Source organism: Thunnus albacares, chromosome 10 (assembly GCF_914725855.1).
Source record: "Thunnus albacares chromosome 10, fThuAlb1.1, whole genome shotgun sequence".
In the NCBI taxonomy this organism is placed as follows: Eukaryota; Metazoa; Chordata; class Actinopteri; order Scombriformes; family Scombridae; genus Thunnus; species Thunnus albacares.
This window is the reverse complement of record NC_058115.1, coordinates 17,769,335-17,793,703: the sequence shown is the minus strand read 5'-3', so window position 1 is coordinate 17,793,703 and position 24,369 is coordinate 17,769,335. Positions and strand designations below refer to the sequence as shown.

Here is a 24,369-nt window from a genome sequence, read left to right as displayed (position 1 = left end):
TCAAATAGTTAATATAGTAATAAAAGTGATGGATGTTTAAAGTACAGCAGATAAGTCACTGTAAATCTGTAAACATTTATTTAGATTATGAAACTTCATGTGAAGGAGTAACCTTGATTAATTCTGATCGTGGGAAGGTGCCGGATCAAATAAAACACACTAGATACTCACGGCTGGATTAACCTGATATAGGGGCCCCGGGACATACATAAACTCTTGGGCCCCTAATAATTCTCTATTCCTCCCTCTCTGTGCAGTGGGTGCAGGTTGTTTTTATAAATTGGGCCCTAAATTTGTTGTGTAGTAATTTGATTAATTACACAAATTCAAGACAATTCAACATGTGAGTACAAAACTGAAATAATGGTCTCAAAACTAGAACATTTTGAAAGGGGCTTCAACATAAATCAGGACCCATTTTAAAGCCTTTATCATGTCATTATTGTGCTTTAGAGGTGGATTTTCCCAAACAAATTTTCAAATAAATGCGCATAAACCCGTTGACACTCAGTGAGCCTGAAACTTTTGAGGCCCCTGCAGCTCTGAGGGACCCCTTCCGCAGTTGGTTATCTAACCTTGACGATACTGTCAGTTCACATAATCAGCACACCTACACATTTTGAGCGCGATACAAACCGGGGAGCGTTCAAACACACAAGACTAACGGATTTGAGATATCTGAGTGATTACTGGAGATTTTTTTTTTTACCTAGAGGCCCCAACAAACGGCAGAGGAGCAGGAGGGAGATTTTTCCATTTAATTTAAGTCGGATCCAAGACAAATAGGATACAGTATCAGCAGTGATGCCGCTGTTAGTATGCTGAGTGACAGCTGGAGGTGAGAGAAGATCACCATAATCCCAATGTCAATAAAAACTAAAAACCCGAGGAATGATGGGAGAAGAGAGAAACACTTGTCTTCCCTCTCCAAGAAATATTCCCTTATAGGGACTCGGTTATTCTGGATCATTGGTAACTTGTGTCATAACTTTATCGCTGTTTATGAGAGGCCTGTGTTTTTTTATTTCCTAAATTTATAGGCCCTCGTGTTCTCGTAATATTCTTGTCGACAACTATTCACATAACTCAAAACCTTTAAAATCGTTTGCAGGATTTTCTGAGACATTGTAGGGCTATATTTTTCTGGCGATATTTTGCTTTCTACAAATTATTTTTAGGATTACTTTGGATCTTCTTTTGCGCAAAGAAGGTGGAGAAAAGCACAATTAATTGCTCTTAATTGTTAATTTAATTATTTTATTCAGAGAAATGTCCATTAATAATAAAGCATGGATGAAGACATTTTAAAAAAATCTATATATATAAAAAAAGAAAAGCAAGCAAACACTTGTTTTTCAGAGCGTTTAAAGGATGAAAAGAAATATAAAATAGTAATTCCTTGTTTTCTTGAGGGTCACGGGGTTGCGGGATCTCTCTGGTCCTCATTGAACTGATCCAACCGGATTTATTAACGGGAAGCAGATTATAGATCAAACGGCTGCAGTCGGATTGTGTTCAGGAGGATGACGAGGGGAGAGAGACAGAAATGAGTTGTGACAAGTCCCGTGGTTCAGCGGCTCTGTGATGCGTCAACTCGGTGAATCACCAGCGCCGAGGAGGAGGACAACGAAACAAGGAGAGTCAGGGATGGGAAAGGAGGGCAGGAAGGGAGAAAAGGGGAGAAAAAGAGGAGGAGGAGGTACAAAAAGGCTCCGCCGTCATTCAGTCTGTCACACAGACAGACCACACGCACCAAGTCAGCGGCGCGTCAATATTTAGGCTCCATCCTGTGACTTTCTCTTCTCACATGTAATATCTTTAATATCATCCGTTTACAGGACTGAATCACCTGCATTTTTTTTGCTTCTCCACTTTCATCATCTGCAGAGCTGTTTGAGGGAGGAGAGGACATTTAATTGAGCCCGACGCATGATGAAAAGTTTGCGTAATTTTTAAAGAGCGAAATTGGAGTTGTACAAGAGGAGAAGAGACATCATTGTCGGTTTATTTCAGCTCTTAAATTTGCCACTGGATTAACTTCTGAGAGCGCACTCATCGGAATAAAAGGATTTGGAGAAAATGAAAAGGCTTTGCGGAGGTAAGTCCATGACCGAAATACTTTTTTTTAATGGAAGTTTTGGGAAAAACCTAAATTATTCTTCAATCACCACATAAAGAACAATTACTCCAAGTAAAGATTATAGTTGTCATTATCCAGTTCTTCTGTTTGGCTATGTGGCGTTTTTCCCTTGCAAATATAATGTATATTTTAAGATTAATGCTGCAGAATATTTTTGTGTGTGTGTTTTATTTGTTCATATTTTTCCCTTCATTACTTAGTTTAATTGTGCAGAAATTTTGCAGCTAAAAAGAATCTCAATACAAACAAGTTCTTATATTACATTCAATTTGTTTTTCTAACCCTGGAAAGAAAATAATTTATATGTTATGTGTGTGTTTTTTTTTTTTTAAAGTGTATTTATTCATGTTTTGTTCAAAATCCAAAATTAGTTGAAATTTGGTTGTTAAACATTCATTTACATTTGAAAATGAATGATGCAGAAATTGTTTGGTTTGGTGATTCATCAGTAAACCTCAGACTGAAATGTCACAAAAATGAAAAGAGCACGCCAATACAGAGACAAACTGTTATGCAGCTTCTATTTTTATGTACCATTTTTAGATTTTCCAAGATATGTGTGTGTGAGAGTTGAGCGGAGAGGAAATAGCAGAGAGCAAAAAGAACGAAAGATTATGTGTGTGTGAGAGAGACTGAAGAGGAGCTTCTTATTCACACTAAAAAAATGACAGGGGTTGAGGGGTCAGAGGCAGCCAAAGCCCCTGTCTAGTTAGCTGTCACCGATATGAGAAAGTACATGATTCACGTTAGTCAGGGTGTGAGAGGACACACACACACACACATACACACACACACACACACATACATACACACACACACACATCTTTTCCCCTTGGGATGACTGGTGCGGCTGCTGCTCCGTGTCCGAAAGGAAGGAAAAGGTGGTGAAAGCAAAGATTGAAGGGTGGTTGTGTGAAATGATGCGCTGAACAAAAAGATCACCAAGTTCCTCTTTTTCTTTCCCTCTCTCTCTCTCTCTCTCTCTTCCTCCTTTCTCATCATCCTCCTTCTCTGCTCCCCTCATCCTGTCATGAGAACTGCAGCCGGCCATCAGCGAAATTTGGTGTAACTTTAGGAGGACAATAAATAAAGAGCTGAGTGCACAAACTGCTGCTCCCCCTGATACTTTGAGCAAATAAATACAAAGAAAGTTCAGCTGTTGACTTGTTGTCTTTCATCACATACACACACACATTCACCTCCCCAGGTACATGTAGAGGAAAACACATTTTTCTTCCATTTCAAATACCCTATCCTCTGTGTGTGTGTCTGATCCTCATACACACACACACACACACACACACAGAGAGAGAGAGAGAGAGAGAGAGAGAGAGACAAGGCCTGTTATTGCTGGGAGGGTTGAATTAGTGTCGGTGTGTTTCAGATAAAAGCGTTAGTGTGTGTTGGACACAGAGAGCTGAAAACACACCGGCCAATAGGAGGACACAAAGGAAGAGAGAAAAGAAAGAGAGAGTGAGTGAGGAGGATGTGGAAAAGAGAGAAAAAAAAAAGTGAACCTTTCACATCTTTTGATTCGCTCAGCGCCATCCTCAATTCTTCACAGTATATATATTTATAGGGATGTGAAGAGGATGTGTGGAGGGGGGAGGGTGTGTGTATGTAGGGGGAGAGAGAGAGTAAAGAGAGGTAGAGGCAGATAAAAGTAAATAGAGAGAGAGAGAGAGAGAGAGATGGGGGGGGAGGGAGGGAGGGGGGTGAACTGGCAGAAGAGGGGTTAATGCAGTGCAGATTCCCGATTGACAGAAGTTAGCAGCACCCAGAGGGGAAGAGAGAGGAGAGAGAAGGGGGGAATGATATAAAATGAGTCGGTCACGCTTTGAACAGTTACACATGCTGTTTACATTTTTCCCAAATTAACATGGCCCCTCGCTTCAGAAAAACTCTCCCTCACCGGCTCCCCCCCCCTCTCTCTCTCTCTCTCTCTCCCTCCACCAACTCCTTTTCCTCTCCCTCTTTCCTTTCAAATCCTCTCTTCCTCCTGCTCCTCCTCCTCCTCCTCCTCCTCCTCCTCCTCCTCCCTCTGTCTCTATCCTTCAAAATATCTTTCCTCCCTTTTCAGCAGTAGTGGAAGTCAGGTCCTTCACCTAATGAAAAATGTAAAAATATCTGTTACAAGTAAAAGAAATCAACATTTTACTCAAGCAGAACTTAAGTATTACAAGCAAAATGTATTTTTAGATGTGAGAAATGCTTCTACAGTTGAACAGTATTAATGTCTCAGGCAGTCTATCATTCTCTATTATTATAACCTTAAATCATTATTACTGATGGATGAATACGTAAGCAGCATTTTAATGTTGTAGCTGGTCAGGGTGGAGATAGATTTAAGCTTTTATATACTGTGGAGTAGTTTAATTGACTAACAATGCAGTGCATGTATTATATGCTCATTTTAGATTGTAAAATCCGAATCTGCAGCAAGTCTATATCTGTAAAATAAATGCAGTGGAGAAAATAGTGCAATATTTGCTTCTGACATGAAACAAAGTTGAAGTATAAAGTGGTATATGCTGATCATTTTCTTAATTAATTGATAAGTTGTTTGGTCTAGAAAGTCAGAACATAGTGAAAAAATTACAACATCCACAAAAAAGTCACAAAAACCCAAGATGACATCTTCAAATTGCTTGTTCCTAAACCCTGATATATTACGTTCACTATCACATGAGACAAAGAAAAGCATCAAATCTTTAAATTTCAGGAGCTGGAAATAGAAAATGTATTTTTTGCTTGAAAAGGGTCTTAAATGATTAATTCATTTCATCAGAATAGTTACCGACTGTTAATCGACTAATATTTTCAGCTCCGTACTGAAAAGCACTTCCTCAGAGCCGTCAGAGCTGTACTCATTTTACTTTCCACCTCTGCTTTCTCTCTTCAAGCAGAGACAGAGCAGCAAAACTGAAATCCAGCAGAGCGCTCTTGTCTGATTTTCTGCTTTCGGTATTTTTTTTTTTTTTTTTTTTTTAAAGAGAATCCCCTGGGGTAGAGATGGGGAGTAACTGGGGTGAGGCTAAGAGTGGGGTTACGAGGTAAATTAAAAACTGTAGGTCTGACAAAGAGGAAGTAGGGAATGAGAGATGTAGATGGAGGGAACGAGTGGAGCCAATTAGTGAAAGGAAGAGAGGGTAAAGGCAATTAGGGAGAGAAAGGAAGGAGACTTTAAAATGCAAGTTTGACATTTCAGGGAGATTTAGGGAGAGAGGGAGGAAGATGAAGCGACAAAGAAACTGAAACCAAACATGGCGATAAACCCTGGAGCGACTGGAATCCACAGATTTAAAAAAAAAAAAAAAAGGCATAGATATAGTACATTGGCTTATAAGGTGAAGAGGGAGAGAAACAGTGGGGAATTAAACAACGGACCTGGAGATAACGACCAGAGAGAGATGGTTGCACAGACAGTTTCTGGGCATAAACATAAATTTTATTGGATTTTTCTAAAAAAAAATGTTTTCTTTTGACTTTGTTTTTGGTTCATTGATGTTATTTGGCAACCTCAGTGTGTGTCCAGTGCCAAGAGGATCAATCGGAAATTCAGCATGAACAAACTCCAGAGGAAAGAATCTCAAGGGAGAAGAGATGGGAAAAGTGTATGTGTGTGCATGCTTTTGTGTGTGTGTGCATGTGTGTGAGTGCACAATGGTTTGTTTATATGGACTTATTCAGTGTAATGTCTGTGCATACATGGATCTACACCCCAGTGCACATTCTGGATGCATATGTGTGCACGTGTGTGTGCTCTTTTGTGTGTGTTGAGTTAGTGGAGGAATGCACATTTGATTGAGTACAGACTGCTCATAAATCTGGCCTCTAACTGTACACAGACACACAACACCGACCCTGACCCCAGACTGTCAAGCCCCCCTCCACCCCCACTACCCAATCACCCCAAACTCACCTCACTCACCCCGATGTCAGCCCAACGCATGGCTCTGTCCACTTCCACTGTGACTCTATCACACTCAACGTCCGTCTGTTGATGCACGTGTTCGCCCGTGGCACCCTGCACAGGTGTGTTTATGTTTAGGATAAGTGTTATGAAAGAAGGCCAAATTGCCACCAGGTACAGTGCAAGAGAGTAATTAAAAAACTATGGAACTAGGAGACAAACAGGTCTGATGGGTGTTTTTCTATCAACAAAGACACAACGAGCCTCCAGCTCTGTCTCTGCCACGGTAGACACATGAAAAAATGAAAAGATGAATGAAATATTGAAAGTAATGAATATTGTTTTTATAAAATAATAGATAACAATGGAAAGTCATTATATTTACATTATATTTATATATTTATGGTTACAGCATCTAAATTTTTAGAGATATTGAATGATGGACCCACTTTTGTTCTTAATCTTGGAAACACATATCTGTTATAAAATACTGAAGTTAAAACTCACTTTTCTGAAGCTTTACATGTCACAACCTTCTTTATTTATTTTATTTTTTACAGACACAATTGACCCTGATCAAAGCCACTTTAAATGTGCCAGTTTTTTGACAAAAGACTAATTTTTAGCTGTTGTAAAAAACAGCGAATGAAACTTGATCAGGTGTCATCAAAAGACATTAGCAAAGCACTTCAGTCACAGTGGTGACACCTGATTGAGTTTCAGTTGCTGATGAAGGCTGTGGGATATGGCCACTAGCTCTGGAAAAAGATAGTAAGTGAACCTTGAGTTTATGCTGCATTCATGCAACGTTGACCGAATGGGAAGAAGGACAATAAAACTTCCTGTTATTCTGATTTGAGAGTGTTCAGTTATTGTTAGTCCAAGATAACTGTTAGCCTTGTAGTTACATTAGTTAAATGGTCTGTTATTTGTAGCTGTTTGTTATCAAACCACATTAAAACAAACAGCTTCCTCTGAATGAGTTGAACCACTTATATTAGTGTTAATATTTATTTAGATTTTACTAAGATGTAACTGTCAGTGAAGGCAGTTTTGCAGCCATTTAGCCAATAATCTGTTTATATGTCTGCAGGCTAGTTTTTTTCACCAAGTAGAAAACTGACAGAAATTCGTAATATCTCTAACTCAAAATGATAACTCAGAGGCTGATGTCAACATCTGTTCGCATCAGCCTCTGAGTAGCTCGTAATTATAGTCTGAACTACAATAAACATGAACGCAGCGTTAGAATATTTTATTACAGGATCTTTGTCTTTCTACAGTGGACGCGTAGCATTTTGGAAATAAATCGACTTTATAAACTGAGGCTGTGGCAACTGAAATCTGATTATAATCACATGCTTTTATAAAATTTGAATAGGAGTTGAGATGAAGTCGAATTCAAATCGAGATCTCCCATCCAGAGGACAGTTAACTTGAGGTGACTATACAGCATGAAACAAGCCTGGATTATCAGCCTTATGTTGTCTAATATTATCTCTGGTGCAGCAGAGTAATTATAGACACCACAGATGTGTGAAGAGTGAGATGATATGTCTCCACTCCTCATCGAGCCTGCAACTCAACGACTGGTGCCCAAACTTTTTTACAAAGTCAGGCTGCAGGGCTTGATTAATGTTAAATCTAATCAAATCTTATAGTCCACTCTTATCAAAACTGTACCATAACAATACACTTTAGCGATACTAATCAAAGTCGCACTGCAAACAACTATTTTGTGTAATTTGGTCCCGAAACATAACTTTTTCCAGTTACTGATGTTTCCTCTCTGTTTAAGACCTCCTTTCAAGTGGTTAGAGCAGTGGAGGGCAACCTCTTTTGGCACTGGAGCTAGTTTTTCCTGGACCAGACTGGAGAGATTTACTTGCACATGGTTTTCCCACAATACCAAATTATGTTTACGTGCGTGTTTAAAACCTCACATGGTGGTGCATGTTGGGAAAGATGAAATACTAGTCCTCTTGGATGGAAGTAGTACAACACCCACAAACAGTGGGTCACTGGTTTACCAAAACATTGTCTGTCTGAGAGTGTAAAATGTCAAGTGTGCTACAAGACTCTGTTTGGCCCTGAATGCAACATTACGCCCCAAAATTCAATTCTGGATCCCCTGTGCAGGGTTTAATTTTGACCTATTTGGATCCCTGAAGCTCTGACGCCCGAACCTCATGTCGAGCTCTGCTGTGCACATGGCAGCCAGACAGCAGAGTGCCACATCTGACTTTACATTAGCGAACAAACCGTAGATAAAAAATACGATCTGTTGTGAATAATGGAGCTCCCCTGCGTGTGCATATGTGTAACCTTAATGTGTGTATGTGTGCCAAAATGTGTATGAGAGTCACACACACACGCCAGTGCACAGAGGCAGGTCACGGTCAGACGTTGTAGGGAACCCCTGTGTTGCTGTAATGCAATCCTCCCACGGAGAATGTTCTGGTTTCAACCCTGCCCTGCGGAGTGTGCTCCCACTGCCAGGTACACAGACGCAGCCCCAAGCCTGCAGGGCTCACCTTGAAGTCAGGCAATATGCCGACTATATTGTAGTTACACAGTATAATATTATATAACAATAACATGGCTCTGGGTTTTAGTTATCTCAGTTTACGCCGCTCGTACAAAAGAGTGGTTGTTTTTAGCCACAGCGGAGGATGCTTTTAGACATGTCAGTCAAAACAACAAGAGACTTTCACGTCTGGCAGTCATCTCCGACCATGTGGCTACAGACAAAAGGAAACAGTTTGGGTTCATTTTTGCCAAGGAGAATTTTCTTTCTCTATCCCAGGCTCCTTTTTTTCCCCTGTACCTGTTTATTACTTCTGAATGCACACTGTGTGTCCTTTTCCTCCAGGGCTGTTTACTCTGAGAGTCAGCAGGGTCGTGCTGATTTCGGGGTGTTTTGATGCCGACAGAGGATGTTCGGTTGGACAAGCCAGTGGCTTGATGAGCTCCAAATGTTCAGGCTTTGCTGAAAGATGCTTATTGCTTCTGACAGGTGATGAGGCTTTGTGGTTGAGGAGCTTGGAGGAGGCTGACGGGGGTTGTCCTAGTTGACTGATTTCAGGGTGTGTGCGGGAGTGGCCCAGGCCCAACCACAGACTTGTAGAGAATAGTCTGGGAAGACGCTTTGATGTAGCTGAAAACTCAGGTTCAACAGGTGGTGCTATGAAGGGGGCTGTTTTTTCTTGTTTGTTCACTTTTTGTCTCACTCTGATGATGACAAGCGTTTCTAATCCTATTTTAATTGGAAACTGCCAGTTTCCCAATCTGTCATTCAATCTGTTATTAAAACTCAAGTGATTTGATGAATACAACTTTTTTTTTTCCAGTGAGGTTGAGCTTGTTATGCTAGTATTTTACTTTGAAAATCATCACAGTTACTTGTTGCTGCCATGTCATCATTTCCATTTGTAACATAATCAAAGGGATTAACCTCATGTGTCATGATTGATTACTTTGACATGCTTGAGTAGAAACACACGAGAGAGAAAACTGCACTAATCATTTTTCATCCGGCACATTTATTTTCTTCTGTGACACATTTTATAAAGCGCTTCCAGCTTTTTGTTTTACTGTAAGTAAAACAGACTGTGCATTTTTGTGTATTGAGTATAGCGTAATAACATGTTTTCAAGTAAGTTTCTACCCAACCCTGTTTGGGAGTGCATGCCAATATGTCAAATATAAGTGGTTGAGTCAGAGGGAAAAAGGTGTTGACTGTTTTAGGTCAGAACTTGTTTTCTTAGAACCACCAACAATGTGTTGAGGGTAAATGTTTTGCTAGGTGTTCAAGCTATTCATTTAAAGTCCCTTATTCAAGCTGGGGGCCCGTCATGACGGGCAGATGAAAGAGAGGAAAAAAAAGGGGTAGCAGAGTGGGAGCAGTAGAGCTAATCGGGGTTAATTGGCTGCTGTTATTTTGACCCGAGGCAGAAAAGAGATAAGAGAGTTGAGAGGAGAAGAAGGAGAAAAAAAAACGAGAGGAACGTTAAACTTAAAACAGGAAGAGACAGAGAAAGGTGCAACGAGAAAGGAAAGGAAAGTTTGAGTGCAGTGGGACTAGTTGGAGGGAAGAAAGGGATTAAACCGGTGAAGCAACGGGAGGCCTGAGGTGTGTCTACGTCAGAGAAAGACAGAGTGAGCGAAAGAGAGAAACCTGACAGGGTCACACACATTGTGCAATACATATTTCACACCTGTTGAACAGCAGCACGGCAGTTTTGCCCATAATTTTCATGCATGAATCACAGCCTACCATCCGGGTGTCTGGAGGGGAGGGCGGATGAGAGAGAGCACAGAGAGGATGGAAAAGGATGACGGAGAGCAGAGACGACAAAAGAAATGTGTGCTGTGCTTGAGCTAAGGGGGCCGAGGAAGTGTTGAGAGAGAATAAAGGGAGAGAGAGTGTGGAAGTGAAAGCGTCCAGGGTGAACACGCACAGGATGGAGAGAAGTGGACAAATATGAAGTTCCTTAATGTTGAAAACCACCTTTCAGCTCCAATTTTCTCTGTTTGAAACCAGAGACAGAGGCTCTAAGAGGTTTCCAGTGTTACAACCCCACCCCCCTCACAAACACACACACACACCTACCAGCACACACACACACACACACACACACACACACACACACACACACACACACAATATCATTGTATACACTCACAGAAATGTGACTCTAATCCACATATATAATTACGGGTACAAACATTCTCACAGACACTCACACAGTAACATAAAACACCTACACAAACACTCTGAAAACTAAACAAGACCTCCACAGCAAACATACAACTGATGCAAACACATTAATGTTTGTGATTGTAAAGAAAGCCACATGTCCATGTTTTTTGGGATACTCGTCAGGAATGAACATATGTGTGTGTATGTGTCTGTGCGTTGAAGCGGCTGTTTGCCTGACAGACTGGTGCATTGAACATAGGAGCCATTTGTCTGACTGTCTAAAGCTATTAAGTGAGGTTTTATTTGAAGCCAGAGTAAACCTCCGACAGCCAGAAACCGCTAAAATTAGATTGGAAATGGAAAAAGGTTTATTGGCAGTGTCAGATGACTCTGACCTAGCAATATGTAAACATACGAGGCCATCGTCATAGAGACAAAGAAATAAACCAGAATATTGTAAAAAAAAAAAAAAAAAAAAAAAAAGAAAAGAAATCCTATAAACAGTGTGATGGTGCAGCGACTGGAGCAAAGCTTGGAAACTGTTGCTGGAGGTGATTTTTGTCTGTTGAGCTCTTAAATCATCAAATTCATTAAAAACTCAGCCTCCAACATAAATAATCACAAAATGTCTGAGAAAATGATGGCTGAGATAAATTTCACCTCGTTGTTATGATTATAAATACCTCTGCAGTGTGCTAATTGTCACTCGGACTCCCAAGATGTGTGTCATTGAAGAAACATCTCACAGTGTCTGAGTTTTAATCACCGTCTTTATGTGTCCTCTCCACAGTCCATCAAAACCACCTCGTCTTGCTATTGGCTGCTGCCATGGCAACGGCCCTGGATCCTTCCCACAACCTGGCCAGTGAGAGGAGTTCGATAGAAAGCACGTACGAGCTGACCAAATACCTGGAGTATCAGCTGAAGGAAATCAAAGATGTATATGTGAGCCACTTTTTTGTGATATCATCCTGCCTGTGTTTAATACGATCATTTATTAATTTTTATTGAAGCCAACATGGAACACAGAAATCCACGTCCTCTTCTATGTAAATGGTTTTATTGCAGCTTCAGTTTTGCATACATTTACATGTGTACTGTAAATATAGACAGAAAAACATGAACACCTCATGAAAAGTAGCTCAGCTCTGAATGAACTCAATTAGAATATGAATATTAAATATGAGAATTTGTGCCAAGAGTTAGAAGCTAAAATTGATGCCACTCTCATGTGGCTGCATGAAGTATGGAACTACAGCTGGGAGGCAATTAGCTTAGCACAAAGACCAGAAATGATGGGAACAGTTAGCTTGGCTATATTTAATCCGTACACAAACTGAAATGTAAAAATGACCATTTGTGGTTTTAGCAGGAGTTACATGCTTTAGCTATTTCTTGAGCTATTTCTTTATCAGTCCACACCACATCAACAAAACTCTGGAAGTCACTGCTCCTGGCCAAGAAATGATTACATCATGTGACTTTCTGTAAAACCTCAAATTGTTTTTGCATTTCTGTTTGTTTGTGTATGGATTTAGCAAACTAGGTAGAGCCCGGGTAGCTGTTTCCCACTGCTTCCAGTCTTTATGCTGAGCTAAGCTAATTGCCTTACAGCTCTAACTTCTCAGTCAACGCACAGACATGAGAATGATTTCTATCCTCTCAGCTCATTCTTGGAAAGAAAGCCAATATGATTATTTACCAATATGTCAAAATATGTCTTTGAAAAAAACAGAGGTGTGAGATGAGACAGTGCAGATATCATTTTATCTCCCAACATCCTATATATTTACATATCATACCATATCATCATTAAACACGCTAGCTAAAAATAAGTCTGATGTGGCAAGACTGACAGGTTTTATTCAAGCCAAAGGTTTGGAAGACAAAATTAAGCCAATCTTTAATGTTATATTTTCAAGTATGCCATGCAGTTCAAATGCTGAGTTCTGCTTCAAATTTGACCTACCATAATTGTTGTAATTGTGCACACACACTTTTCCTGTGTAACTACTTTTATGACGTTCAGTTTTACCTCTCAATAAAGTGGTTTAGATAATCTAGCTAAAGCGTTGCCTTGTTTACAACCCGTCTGAACATCTGTTCACTTGTATTTTTTTCTTGTCAGACTCCGTTGTAGTGATGTTATCATGTTTCCGATTCTCAGCAAATACTTTGGGGAGTATAGTGTTATGACAACTAATAGGAATGATGCCCTATTGCCAATAAGAATGATCCTTTAAACCTTTTCATCCTGTCCTCTTATTTCTGTTTATCTCCTCCAGCTGACTTACTTAGGCCCCCCATTCAACGAGAAGGACTTCTCCCCCCCGCGGCCCAACAGTACGGCCCTGACCCTACCCAGTGCCGCCACCCGTCTGGAGCTGTGGCATGGCCTGGAGAACCAAGCCCGGCTCGCCCAGAACCAAAAGGCCTACTCTGTCCTGTTAGCGGCTGTGAGGGAGCTTGCCCGCTCCACCCTCTGCCCCTCCCTCAAAACCTCCCTGCTGCATTTCTGCACAGGTCTCGATGGGCTGCTGGGCTCCATATCTGCACTGATGACCACTCTAGGTTACGCGCTTCCTCCTTCATCTTCAGACATAGGAAGTGATGTGAACACTGGCGGGCTGCAGTACCTTCAGAGGGGGACGGGGGGAGACCGACCAGCTCCACTGATGAGCCAGAGCCTGTACAGGTCCAGAGCCGGGACAAGGACAGAGTCCGGTCAGCGTAACAACCAAAGACATAGCGGTACGAGGATGGTCAGAGGAGAGAGGGAGGATGGCCTCACCGTGGACGTAATGGAAAAAAAGAGAGGGAAAGAGGGGAGGAGAGCAGAGGCGACCGCAGCTGGAGGAAGGAGTGGCAGATCGAGGGAGAAGGGAAGAGGAGAGAGAGGGAGGAGAGGGAGAAGGGAAGAGCCCGAGAGTTGGAAATGGGCCCTCAGCGAAGAAGGGAGAGCAGGGGAGGAGGAAGAGGAGGAGCTTGAGTGGGAGGGAGGGACAGAGACATCAGGGAGGAGGAGGCGGTTGTTGAGTATCAACGAGGATGGAGAGGAGGGAGAGAGGCAGCCTGAACCCACGGTCAGTGTGTCGTACCCGGGCACAGAGAGCACCAGCTCCCTCCTACAACCAATCATCCAAACCAACAACAACAACAACAACAACAATCAATACAGCTACAACCTCAACTTACATCACCCAGACACACTTAGAAAGGAAGATGGTGTTTATGTAGAGAGAGGGAGGGGGTTTTTACTGGAGGAGGAGAGGCAAATAGACATGGAGGGTACCTCCTCATCCTCCTCTACCTCCTTCTCTACTGTGCATCATCAGCGCCGGCCACCTCGCTCCCTCTTCTCCCCCACCCTCCAACCTCCTCTATCCACCCTCTCCCTCCTCTACCAGTTTGGAGCAGGTGAGGAGCACACCCTTCTTCCCCAGCCTGTCCCTCTGTCTTTACAAAGGGGCACCTCCCTCCTCTCGCCTCCCTTGACTCCGCTCCTTTCCTCCACCTCCTCTTCTGCCGCCTCCTCTTCGCTCCTTTCGGTGCGGCCGACGATGAACGACTTCGCCAGGAAGGTGGAGGGGTTTTGGATATTGCGAGAGCTGCAGAGCTGGCTGTGGCGATCAGCGAAGGACTTCAACCGCCTCAAGAAGAGACTCCGAGGTTGAGACAAATGAGACGAGCTGGGACACACAAAAAAAAAAGACAAAACACACAAATGTGCAGTCTATTAATAATCTATTATTTGCACAAAATCGGAGTGGGAACGAAAACAAAAGCTTTAACAGACATTCGTACTTAACACATTCATTCATGCTGTACTGGAATAAGTGAATGAATGATTATTTGGCAGGTCACCAGAAGCGCTAATGGAATATAACACACACAAAGCCAACACATTACTAGCACTGTCACCCGTCTAATGCACATAGCAGCTCATTGAGCGAGACACACTGAGACTGGGCTGAGTTACCGGACTTCACGGCTCATAGATCAACAGAAATACCACTGTAGGTGGTTAGACACACACACATGCACACACACACACACACGGGTAGACTGAGTGACAGGCAGAGAAACAGACAGTGTAGCCATTGATTGAAAACTGATTCAGCGACCCCAGATGTGTGAATCAGCAAACATTAATTTTCTCTGAAGGAAGAAGGGAAACTTTCTGAAAGGGCAAAAGACAAAAGGAGAGTGAGGAAATGGCCAGAGGGATGAAGAGGGCACATAGGAGGAGAGGAAGAGGAAGAAAAGGAGAGGAAGACGGGAATAGGCGTGAGTCAGCGGATGAGCACTGGAAAGAACAGGCAAAGGGGTATTGCTGAGTAATCAGAAGTCCGCTGTTCAGTTACAGTAACCCTACAACAGTGCTTACTGTCCAGTTAGAGAGGTGGTCAATAACACACATACACACACACTTACACTTATTGTGGTATTTGGTCCCTTAACATAGCCTACCATTCACTTCTATGCTGCTTTTGATTCAGTGCTCGCTCATTTGTACCGCTTTTTTACGATTTCCCGCCATAGAAAGAAATATTTAACACAATCTTAAAGTATTTTAGAATAGAATCATTTTCATAAAACCTAACTTTTCTGTGTTTATAGGAAAAGTTCCACATGTGAGGAAATACGCTCATTTCTTGCAGATAGAAGATTGATACCATTATCATATCTGTCCTTTAAAGCTATTGCTGGTTAGCTTAGTGTAGCATTAAGACACGGAACAGGCAAACAGCAGCTCTGACTCTGTCAAAATCTGCCTGTACCAGAACCTCTAAAGCTCACTAATTAATATATTATATCTCATTTGTTTGATTTGTACAAAAACTGAAGTGTAAAAATGAGTTGTGGTCCAGAAGGCAGTTGCACCAGCTGTTCGTTAGCCTAATGATAAGAATTTACTTAGTGTAGATTTACGCATCACTAAATTAAAACTGGTTGCACCACACAAATTAGTTGTTACGGAGAGATGAGTTGTTAATAAACATTTACACCTACTAAGGTGGAACTGATGCGTAAGCTAGATGAATGAACTGACAAAGCTAACATTAGCTTGCTAATATATGACCCGTTCAGATTGACATGTCGACATATCTGACCTGATACTTTACAGAAAAAACACACAAAACCTCAAATTACTTAATACTTGCCAATAATTTTAGACTAAATACCAAATCACTTATCTCAGATATCCCCTCCTCCCCCACTGTAAACTACATGAATACTACTAATCCTAAAACACACATATTTTTCCAGGTATGCACATATCAATAAATAAAAGCCTACATTCACACAAGATTGGCACTTGCGTTTATTTTATCTTTTGGCCCCTTGAAAAAGTCACTTCCTTTTTACATAGTCAAGTGTTTACTAGTTGGTGCAACCTGATTTAGTAAATCACTAGTTTGAAACTAGTTAGTAGGTCAGTTACTAAGAACAGGAAGGACTTAACATACAGACATAGTGATGGATTTACAAACAGCTGGTGTGACCCAGTCATGTTGTCACCCTGGCAACCAGCAGTGACTCCAGGAAGCCACTCTTAGGCCCTGTTCACACCTGGCATTGACATGCGTCTCCACCTGCGTCTCAAGTGACCACTTCTGATCAGATTTCACTTCTCGGCTCTATATGCAAATAAACATGTGCAGCATTTCCATTTGCAACGCAGTACAGACTCACACTGAGGCTCAAATGAAACAAGTGCACATAAATTAGGTAAATTAGGGGGGCTCAGTGGGCGATGCGACCTTATTTCGCACTTTAATATGACGCTATTGGTGCGTGAATGAGTACGTAATTCTGCTTACTCACAGAACGTCGGGTTGAGTAGGTGGTTCTTCAATGTGGCCCAGGACACATTTGCATACACACTGCTAAAAGAATGTGGCCATTTGCAGCTCAGACCACCTCCAAATGCAGTCTGAGCGATTGGATCTCAATGCGTCCTCAGTGAGTCTTGGGTACATTCACACTTGCACTTAGAGCTGTCCACTTGTGATCAGATCACCTAAGACACATTTTAATGCCAGGTGTGACCAAGGCCTTAGAAATAGAAATAGCCCAGCTCATGACTATAACTTGTTGATATTACACTTGTTGCAGATGGATAAACTGTCCAACAAGAAACAGCTCCAGTAACTCCCTCCAACACTGCAAATAGTCATTTTTACATTTCTGTTTGTGTATGTTTTAATCAAACAAGATACAATGTGTTAGTTAGTGAGCTTTAAATGTGCTGGTAGGCAGATTTTGTTTGTGTGCAGAGTGTAGCCTCTGAATGTAAACACAGTTACCGTGAAGAATATGATTAAAGCATGATATGGCCTACCCGTAACATAACATAACATACGCCATCGGTATCTAGGGCGGGACTCTTAACCCATTGCTTTGACCATAAATCCAGCTTCAGTCTTTTCTGCTGAGCTAAGCTCCAGCTTCACATTTAACAGACACATATAAAAGTGGTTTCAATCTTCTTATTTAACTCTCAGCAAGAAAGAGAATGTGTGTATTTACCAAAGGGTTGAACTATTCCTCTAAGTCACGCTTACAAACAAAAATGAGACAAACTGTGGTAAACTTTTCATGCCTCTTAAAAAATGAAATCAGAGACTTTTTCTCCACTGGCAACTTACAGACAGCTTAATTTCTTTTTCAGATTAAATCTATTGTTATGTCTTTGCAATGTGCCTTGGATGACGTGGCTCGAGGTTATGAATCGTATCTCTATAATATTTATTGAACGAGATCTTTATTTATTTTTCTCCAGCGTGAAAATACTGTATCATAACTCAAGAGAGAATAAATACTAGCTTTTGTACAGAGCGTGGTGTTATTGGTCATTTGGGAACCCATGGGGAGAAGAGACAAAAAAAAAAAAAGTATGCATATGGGATTTTTGTTTGCAATGGTTTTAGTTTTATAGGGATGGTTTCGGGTGATTGGCACAAGGGGAGAGGAGTTTGGGGTCGGGGTGTTTTCTGGAAACAAAGGCCGGCTCACATTCATGACAAAAAATAGAGCGAGGGAGGCGGGGTATGTGAGAGTTTTTATTTGTCTGTCCTGGTGAAAATTTACGATCTCTCTTTTTTCCTTTCATGTTTCTTTTCCCACCTCCCACTGCATCATTCCTCCTCCCTCTTTGCTTTCTTTTCTCATCACACTATCTCACGAAGCTCCTATTCCCCCAAAACATCCCTCTGACCTGTGACAGTAAGGGATTTACATGTGCACAAACAGGCACAGGTACAAACACACCCCTCATAATCCCACCAACCGCCTGGCTCTCTTGTTGTGTCTGTGTTTCAACGCCTCCGATCTCTCTGTCTCTGTCACCGCCTCTGTCTCTTATCGTTTTTGCACATCCTTTGTCTTCTGCACCCACTCTTTTATCGTTTCCTCACCTGTTATCTTTTTTCTTTTCTCTCGTGTCTGGCTTTATTGCTCTCGACTACGCTATTTTCCCACGTGATCTGCAGCTCTTTGGTTCCCTCTCCTCGCCTCAGGCCAGATATTAAAGGATCAATGAGAATCTCCCCTCCATCACCTCCGAGGTACACACCTGCACACAACCGCACACCCACCGTGACACACACACATGCACACATGCACACACACACACATGAATGCAGACAAACATGCACCCGCTGGCAAACAAGTGCACACATGAACCTCAAAAGCAGCATTAGCTGAGCAGGATGTGACTTCTATGAGGGGTCGACTGTGTCAGCGATGACACGTCATCACACACACTCACGAGTAAAAGTAGGGGAAAGGGTTAACGCTGACAGAGACATGACACATATGTATACACACTCACGTATACACACTCGAGACGCTGTGTGTTTTTTACATTCAGTAAGCAATGACCGAGGGGCCGCCAGTAGCCAACAAAGACAGCTTTGTATGGTCTGTGTGTGTGTTTTTGTCTGTGTGTGTATGCGTATGGTTTGCCCCTGTGTGGGCTTGCAAGCGCAGCACGTGTGTGAATCATTATCTCTATGTGTCAGAACTTCGTTGGAATGAGGCTTGTCATGCATAGCTATCTAACAGCAATCACTCACTGTTGTCTCTCTCTTTCTCTCTGTCTTTCTGTCTCTGTCAGCGAAGCAGAGACAAATTGCTGTAACTAATATGTAACAGGATAGCCGAGCCCTGTTAGTATGACTCAGCTGGCGAGTCCTTCGATAAGAGCAGAAACTGTGAGTGACAAGGCATTGACATTATTGGCTTGTTCATCCTATCAGGCAGCTGCTGACAGAATAACGCTCTGCTGCTCTCCTATAAAACTCCAGACAGGCCTGTACGCCTGATTGGCAGACCGTGATCTAATTCGAGACATACAGCCTACAGTGGAGTTGATGTGCAGGCCATCTTGTTGAAGAACTTTTATTTGCTCTTGGAGAGGACCAAGCAGCGTCTCCTCTTTTTTTTCTTGTTCCTTTGCTCCCCCTCCTACCTCCTACTAACTTTAAAAGAAAAAACAAAATGTCTGCAACCCTGTTAATTGTGCTGCTGCCTTTCTTGGCCGGGACACTCTTGTGAAAGACTTTTCCTCGTTAAATAAAGGTTAAATAAAAAATAAAAAACAAGAATTTGGGATAATAGCCCCAAAATTCACCCATGTGTACCCCTGTAGGTCAGGTGCTATGGTAACTCATGCTAACACGTGTAAATACAACATGCTGAGTGATAGCAGGCTAATTAGCATCACCTCAAAATTGGTAAAAATTAGAAATTCTTCTGTCTCTGTAAGATTTGATGTGTGAAACAGTTATTTCTGACATCCAGTGTTTCAGAGGTAAAAGTGTTTTTCCTGAACAGACAAAATATAGTAACTGGCAGTTGGAGCACTTTTAGGTCTTAGATATGTGCAGCTATGTTGGAAAGAATATGCTTCTTTGATGAAAAATGAACATGAATAAGTAGGGTGAGAAATCAACTTGCACACAGAGTTTCTGTAAATTTTAAACTCAGAGTTCAAAATCATTTCACGTGTGCCACCAAGGTGTAACAAAATGGTTGCCAGATTGTCTTACAGCGTCTAAACGCTCCTCGCCTTTAACATGTTGTAATAGGCTGCATCTAACTTTTTTTTTTTTTTAACTTTGCGAGACAGACAATCATTCGCATCACTTCACGCTGCTTTGGCAGGTTGTGCGGCGATGAGAGAGTTGGCGAGGTTTGAACGTGTCTGTCAAGCTCTCTCTTTAATTCTTTGCACAATTGCTTCCATCACTTATTGTGTGTGTTACTGAGTGTAACACACACGATACTGAGACTATCTGCAAATGTGCACTGTTATTCCCATCTGTACCGTTCAACCTGGATCGTTTTGAGCTTACTGAACACTTAAAACAATTCAGTGTCAGAGTCAATTTTGGGTGAATTATGTCATGTAGTAAAAGTGTTACAGTATCTTCATATATTAGAAAACCAAAAGGGTATTTTTTGGGTTAAATGATGTAGAGTGCATCAACTTATCATCAAGTGCACAGACATTTTCCTCCTGATCACCTAAAAACATAAAATATAGTAAAATCTTAGTCTAAATCGTCTGTGATTTCAGCAGTGCAGCTGACCAATAGGCCGACCTCCTAAAAAAATCTGCTGTATTCCTTTAAGATGCACAGATGCTTTCTTCGAGCCGTTTCTGGACCTCCTCTTCCTCTCTGTCCGTTTGTCTCTCTTTCTCTTTTTTGCTCTTTATCCTTTTTTTGTCACACTCTCTCCCAATCTTTTTTCCATATGTCTCTTCACCTTCCTTCGCTGTGTCCATCCATATGCCATCCCGTCTAACTGCAACGAGTGGCCGTTTCGTGTCATTTTGTGTCATTTTTGCTTCATTTTCACCCCACGTGTCCCCTTTTTCTCTGCTACAATCAAACCCTTTCACGCTTTCCTCAAATTCCCTCGGCCACCCCCGCGTTCTCTCCCTCTTTTTCCATCTGTCTATCTCCTTCTCTCTTTTTCTCTCTGCCTCTTCCTCCCTCTCCTTCCCTCTCTGTTCTGCTCACCTGCAGCACATAAAAATTCCTCTTTTCTTTCTCCAGAGGATTGTTCAGTCGCTCAGGGATTTACTGCATTCCTCTATGCTTTCTCTCTGTCTCTCTGTATCTATCTCCACTTGTTTCTCTTCGTTTTGGCAGCAATACATAACATTTGATTCAGTTTATCTTCTGTTTTGTCTTTTTAACACGTTTATATCCCTCTTATAGCCCTTATGTTTTTTCTGTCTCCATCCCTCCCTGTCTTTGTAATAACACATACTAATCCTATACCTGTCATTTCCATTACCCAACCCTTTTTTTTTTTTTTTTTACCCTTTAGCACCCCTTATATCTGCCCCACCTGGCCTCTCCCTCCTGCTGGGTTTCTGCCATGAGCTGGAACATCCCGCCTCCACTTACTTAGCTGGAGGGCGCAGGGCTGGGCTGCAGCTTTTCAGCACCGTTTTGGGGTTGGTGGGGGTGGCGGGTGCAGGGGTGCTCCACCAGGGCCCGGGGGCCTGGGACGAGATTTGATTTACGAGTTAATCAATTGGTCGTCCGTGTGAGTGAGCAAAACCGCAGAGGTGTGCGAGCTCTTTCATGTCACTGTCTGTGCTTGTTGACTTAGTCCCTTAGGAAAACACCGTGAGCTGTCATCCTGCATGTTGCTCAGCTCTTCAACATGTTTTCAAAAGTAATTAGGGGGAAAATAGGGGCTGGGTGTTCATTTAACTGACAGATGAATGGCTTGTATGTGTGGATGTGTGTGCACGGTGTGGTTGTATGGTTGTTAAGCCATGAAAACTGAAGACCTTTCTAACCATAAAGCAATTAAATCACATATTGTATGAAGTGATTTTTCTGCCTTACAAACAAATTCACAGGACCAAGCTTTAATTTATCAGCTTATCAAATTTGTTTGACTAAGATGACAAAGAAAACTTTCCTACAATAGTTACACAATCAACAGGCTCAGAGCAATATAGGCACTGGAGTTATTTTTCTCACCACCTGTTTTGAGTGAATCCAATATTCATTGGCAATGGACTGGTCCGCCGACTTCTGAGAAAAATATCTGGGTCTCTTTTCGTTGCTACATGTTCACATCAGCTCTCTGCCGTTTCATGCTGAGCAGGTAGTGTCTAAGCAGCTTATGCCAACTTGTGAGCTTGGAGCTGCTGTCCATAGTTTTAAATGGGGTTTAGAGCGTTTGTGATTTAGCGGGGGATTCAGCCCTGCATTAAAACTAGCAGGGGACTGTATTACTGGGAACATATTGCTTTATGTACTGGCAAAACATGAAATACAATCTAAGAAATCCAGTTTTAGTAACAGATCTTTGCATTTAAACCCAAAACTCTGCACAGACAGGATTTTTACACTATCACAGCAACAATTTTAGGCTATCTTTCATCGCAACGATAGCATGGTTAACAGTAGAAAGAATGTGTTTGGCCAACGCAGCACTTTGTCAGATTATGTCACATTGCATTGCAGCAAAAGCTGGTTCCTGGACAACTGGGTTGTTTTGCCGGAGCCCTCTGTGTTGGACCCCTTTTGCTACATCCACTGCCCCTGATACACTGTATTTGGTGACCCATCAGATTCTGTAAACTGCAGTGTTGGTTAAGTTTAGGAAAGAGGAGTGAGATGGTTAGAGTTCGGGTAAGAATATCAGGGCAGATTGCAGAATCTGATGGGTCACCAAATACGGTGTAACACCCCCATTGAAATGAATGAGAGTGCTGCATTTTTTCACGCAGGGCTAATGTCTGTCTGAAGGCGGAGACTGCTGAATCCTGCAGAACCAAACAGCTGGAAGAAGCTAAAAGCTGCACAAAACGGCAGAATAAAATGATTGTGGGAGCTACAGTAGCAATAATGGTACTAGCAAGCCCTCTATGGTATGGGGGTCAGCGCTCGTATCAGAAATATTGCCGAGGTGACACAACAAGAAGAGGTGTCCTGATATATAAATGTAACACATGAAGTGGAGGTGAAGATTGGCCCAAAGCTGTTGTTTCACCTGATCAATTATCTTCTCGATCAGGACACCCATTGAGTTTATCACATTTATACCATGACCACTTAAAAGATAACGCTGGCAATTTTCTACATTTTTCTTGTTGTCAACAAATCTCATGTGCAGAGCCAAATCAGCAATGAACACATCCTACTTACAAGTTTTGTGTGTGTATCCAGAGCCTGATTTATTGTATTCTTCTGTGCAGTAGAGCTCCATTATTGTCCAAAAACTGTTAAAAACACATTAATGAACCACATCGTTGCACTGTGTGACATTTCCCTTGCCAAAAAAGATGATGGTCACGGTAGTTTGTTTAGAAACGGCTCCAAAGACTAATAACAGTCTCCAGAGAGTAGTTCAGTGCACAAATGACAGTTGCTACATATCTCAACCTCTTGACTTTGTGCTACACTGTAAATTTCTTAAAGAACTTCAATACAAAGTCAAGAGGTTGTAAAAAAATGTAAACAATTACGGAAAAAAAAGGGAAAAATGGGAATCTGTGTTGAAGCTGTATTTATTTTAGGGTTTTATTTGGTAGTCTGGAAGGTCACAGTCAGTTTTATCAGTGAGAGTCAACTAATTTAAGTTAACTAAGTTACTATGGTTACCTGCAGCTTAATATATGATTCAGAGTGGTTAAAAAGTCAGTCAGAACTATGTTTGAAGTGTTCTGTGACATTAATGGATACCTGCCAGTGTTTTTATGGTATTATGCCATAAACCAATTAATCTTTGCAGATTACAGTTATAGAGAAGTAAACGAAGCGCAGATTTCCATCTCTAAACACCTCAAACTAGAATATCATGTTCAGGTTTGTCCAGGTTTCAGTTTCCAGTGAAAACATCACTCACATTTGACGTGAATGTGATGCCAGATCGTGTGTGTTTTTGTGCTGTGCCTATGCTCTTTTTTTTCTTTCTCTATCTCTTACCTTGTGCTTGTCTGTCTTGCCCACATTTGCATTTAATATCTGTGTGTGTGTGTACTCGGTGAGAGAGTGATGCAAAGAGAAAACAAGCAAGAACTACTTTAAAGGAACGAGACAGAGAAAGAGAGAGAAAGCAGAGCCAGATGATAGAGGAGATGTCTAATAAGTCTGATAACTGACACGCATCCTGGCAAAAGCACAGATGAACAAATGCAAAACAAAGGTGGAAGTGGTGGGGGCGGCTGGCGGATAGCGAAACAGAACGAGGTAAACACAGGCATCCAAACACAGTCGAATATTTCAGCACCTTTGTTCCCTGAGCCAAGCAATCCTGAGGTGATTCCAACGACTATAGCCAGAACCTTCCCTCCGCGCATTTGTTTTGCTCATTTTATGACAATCATATTCCTCCCCATCCCTCGTAAAAATTCATTTATGATTAATGGCTGCAGTTGGAGTGTGTGAGTGCAAAGATTTTTTGATTTTTTTTCTCTTTTCTTTTCCCCGAGGCCTTGGATGGGAGTCAATGAAGCGTTTTACATGTTGGTGTGTCGCGGTCTATGTTACATGTTTGACATGTCACGGTTTGTTAGAGTCTAAAATGCCTCTTTTGGACCAGCTGTCCACCCACACCAAGACGACATACAGC

The 24,369-nt window shown here is 41.8% G+C and overlaps 1 protein-coding gene across 1 annotated transcript; it reads left to right on the top strand.

Moving 5' to 3' along the window:
- The first annotated feature begins 1,663 nt into the window (after positions 1 to 1,663).
- On the top strand, positions 1,664 to 17,598 carry clcf1 (cardiotrophin-like cytokine factor 1). Its single transcript, XM_044362901.1, has 3 exons — positions 1,664 to 2,098; positions 11,546 to 11,700; positions 13,041 to 17,598. The coding sequence occupies exons 1-3, from the start codon at positions 2,080 to 2,082 to the stop codon at positions 14,427 to 14,429; spliced, it is 1,563 nt and encodes a 520-aa protein (XP_044218836.1). The 5' UTR covers positions 1,664 to 2,079; the 3' UTR covers positions 14,430 to 17,598.
- The last annotated feature ends 6,771 nt before the right edge of the window (positions 17,599 to 24,369 follow it).